This window comes from Apteryx rowi, unplaced genomic scaffold (genome assembly GCF_003343035.1).
Source record: "Apteryx rowi isolate R43461 unplaced genomic scaffold, aptRow1 scaffold_1669, whole genome shotgun sequence".
NCBI classification, from domain to species: Eukaryota; Metazoa; Chordata; class Aves; order Apterygiformes; family Apterygidae; genus Apteryx; species Apteryx rowi.
Genome location: NW_020447940.1, coordinates 1 through 1,074, shown reverse-complemented (window position 1 = coordinate 1,074; position 1,074 = coordinate 1). Strand labels below are relative to the sequence as shown.

Here is a 1,074-nt window from a genome sequence, read left to right as displayed (position 1 = left end):
GGGGGGGTTACGCACCTGGGCAGCGGGTGCCGCCCTCCAGCAGCACCGGCAGGAAGGCGGTGGGGGCGCCCAGGATGCAGACGGTCACGTCCAGCGGGCCGAACCCTGCCGGCACGGCGAGGGTTGACGGCTCCTGGCCTGAGCCACCCCCAGTGCCCCCCCCCTCGGGCCCGTTTCCAGCCCGGCCTCCCCCCAGTGCCCCCCGTACCCGTGCGGGGCTCGGCRGTGCGGTCCACGGTGCCGGGCAGCCCCTCCTGGCGCAGGGCGCTCTGCAGCAGCTCGTAGGCATCAGGGGCGCCGGCGGGCTGCTGGGTGCCCTCGGGGACCGCGGGGCCGTCGGGGCTCCCGTCGCAAGGACAGCTCAGGCACGGCGCCTCCGGCTCGGCCCAGTCCGGCTCCTTGAGGCCCAGCGGCTGCTCTGCGCTGATCTGGTCCACGGAGAGCTGCGGGCACAGAGACAGGGCTGGCAAGGGGCTGGCACAGGGCAGAGCTGGGGCAGGCATGGAGCTGGCGTGGGGCTAGCATGGGACTGGAATGGGGATGGCATGGGGTAGAGATGGGACTGGCATAGGGCAAAGATGGGGCAGAGATGGGACTGGCATACAGCTGGCATGGGGCAGAGATAGGGCAGGCATTGGGCAGAGAGGGGCTCGCGTGGGCAGAGGCGGTGGCAGGCATGGGGCAGGCGCGGGGCAGAGTTGGGGCAGGCATGGGGCAGAGATAGGGCAGGCATTGGTCAGAGAGGGGGCTCGCATGGGCAGAGGCAGCAGCAGGCATGGGGCAGGTGTGGGGCAGAGTTGGGGCAGGCATTGGCAGAGTTGGGGCAGGCATTGGGCAGAGAGGGGGCTGCCCTGGGCAGAGGCGGTGGCAGGCATGGGGCAGAGGTGGTGGCAGGCATGGGGCAGGCGTGGGGCAGAGACAGGGCAGGCATTGGGCAGAGAGGGGCTGGCGTGGGCAGAGGCGGTGGCAGGCATGAGGCAGAGGTGGTGGCAGGCATGGGGCAGAGATAGGGCAGGCATGGGGCAGAGAGGGGGCTGGTGTGGGCAGAGGCGGTGGCAGGCATGGGGCAGAGGC

At 71.6% G+C, this 1,074-nt stretch overlaps 1 protein-coding gene across 1 annotated transcript in view; it reads right to left on the bottom strand.

The window, feature by feature from the left end:
- Positions 1-443, bottom strand: part of CARNS1 (carnosine synthase 1) — a gene marked incomplete at its 5' end in the record, with an annotated part of 10,059 nt that extends 9,616 nt beyond the window's left edge. The window contains 2 exons of the mRNA XM_026060198.1: positions 16-105; positions 209-443. Coding sequence (XP_025915983.1) covers positions 16-105; positions 209-443 — 325 coding nt within the window. The remainder of the gene's footprint in view (positions 1-15; positions 106-208) is intronic.
- Positions 444-1,074: the final 631 nt, after the last annotated feature.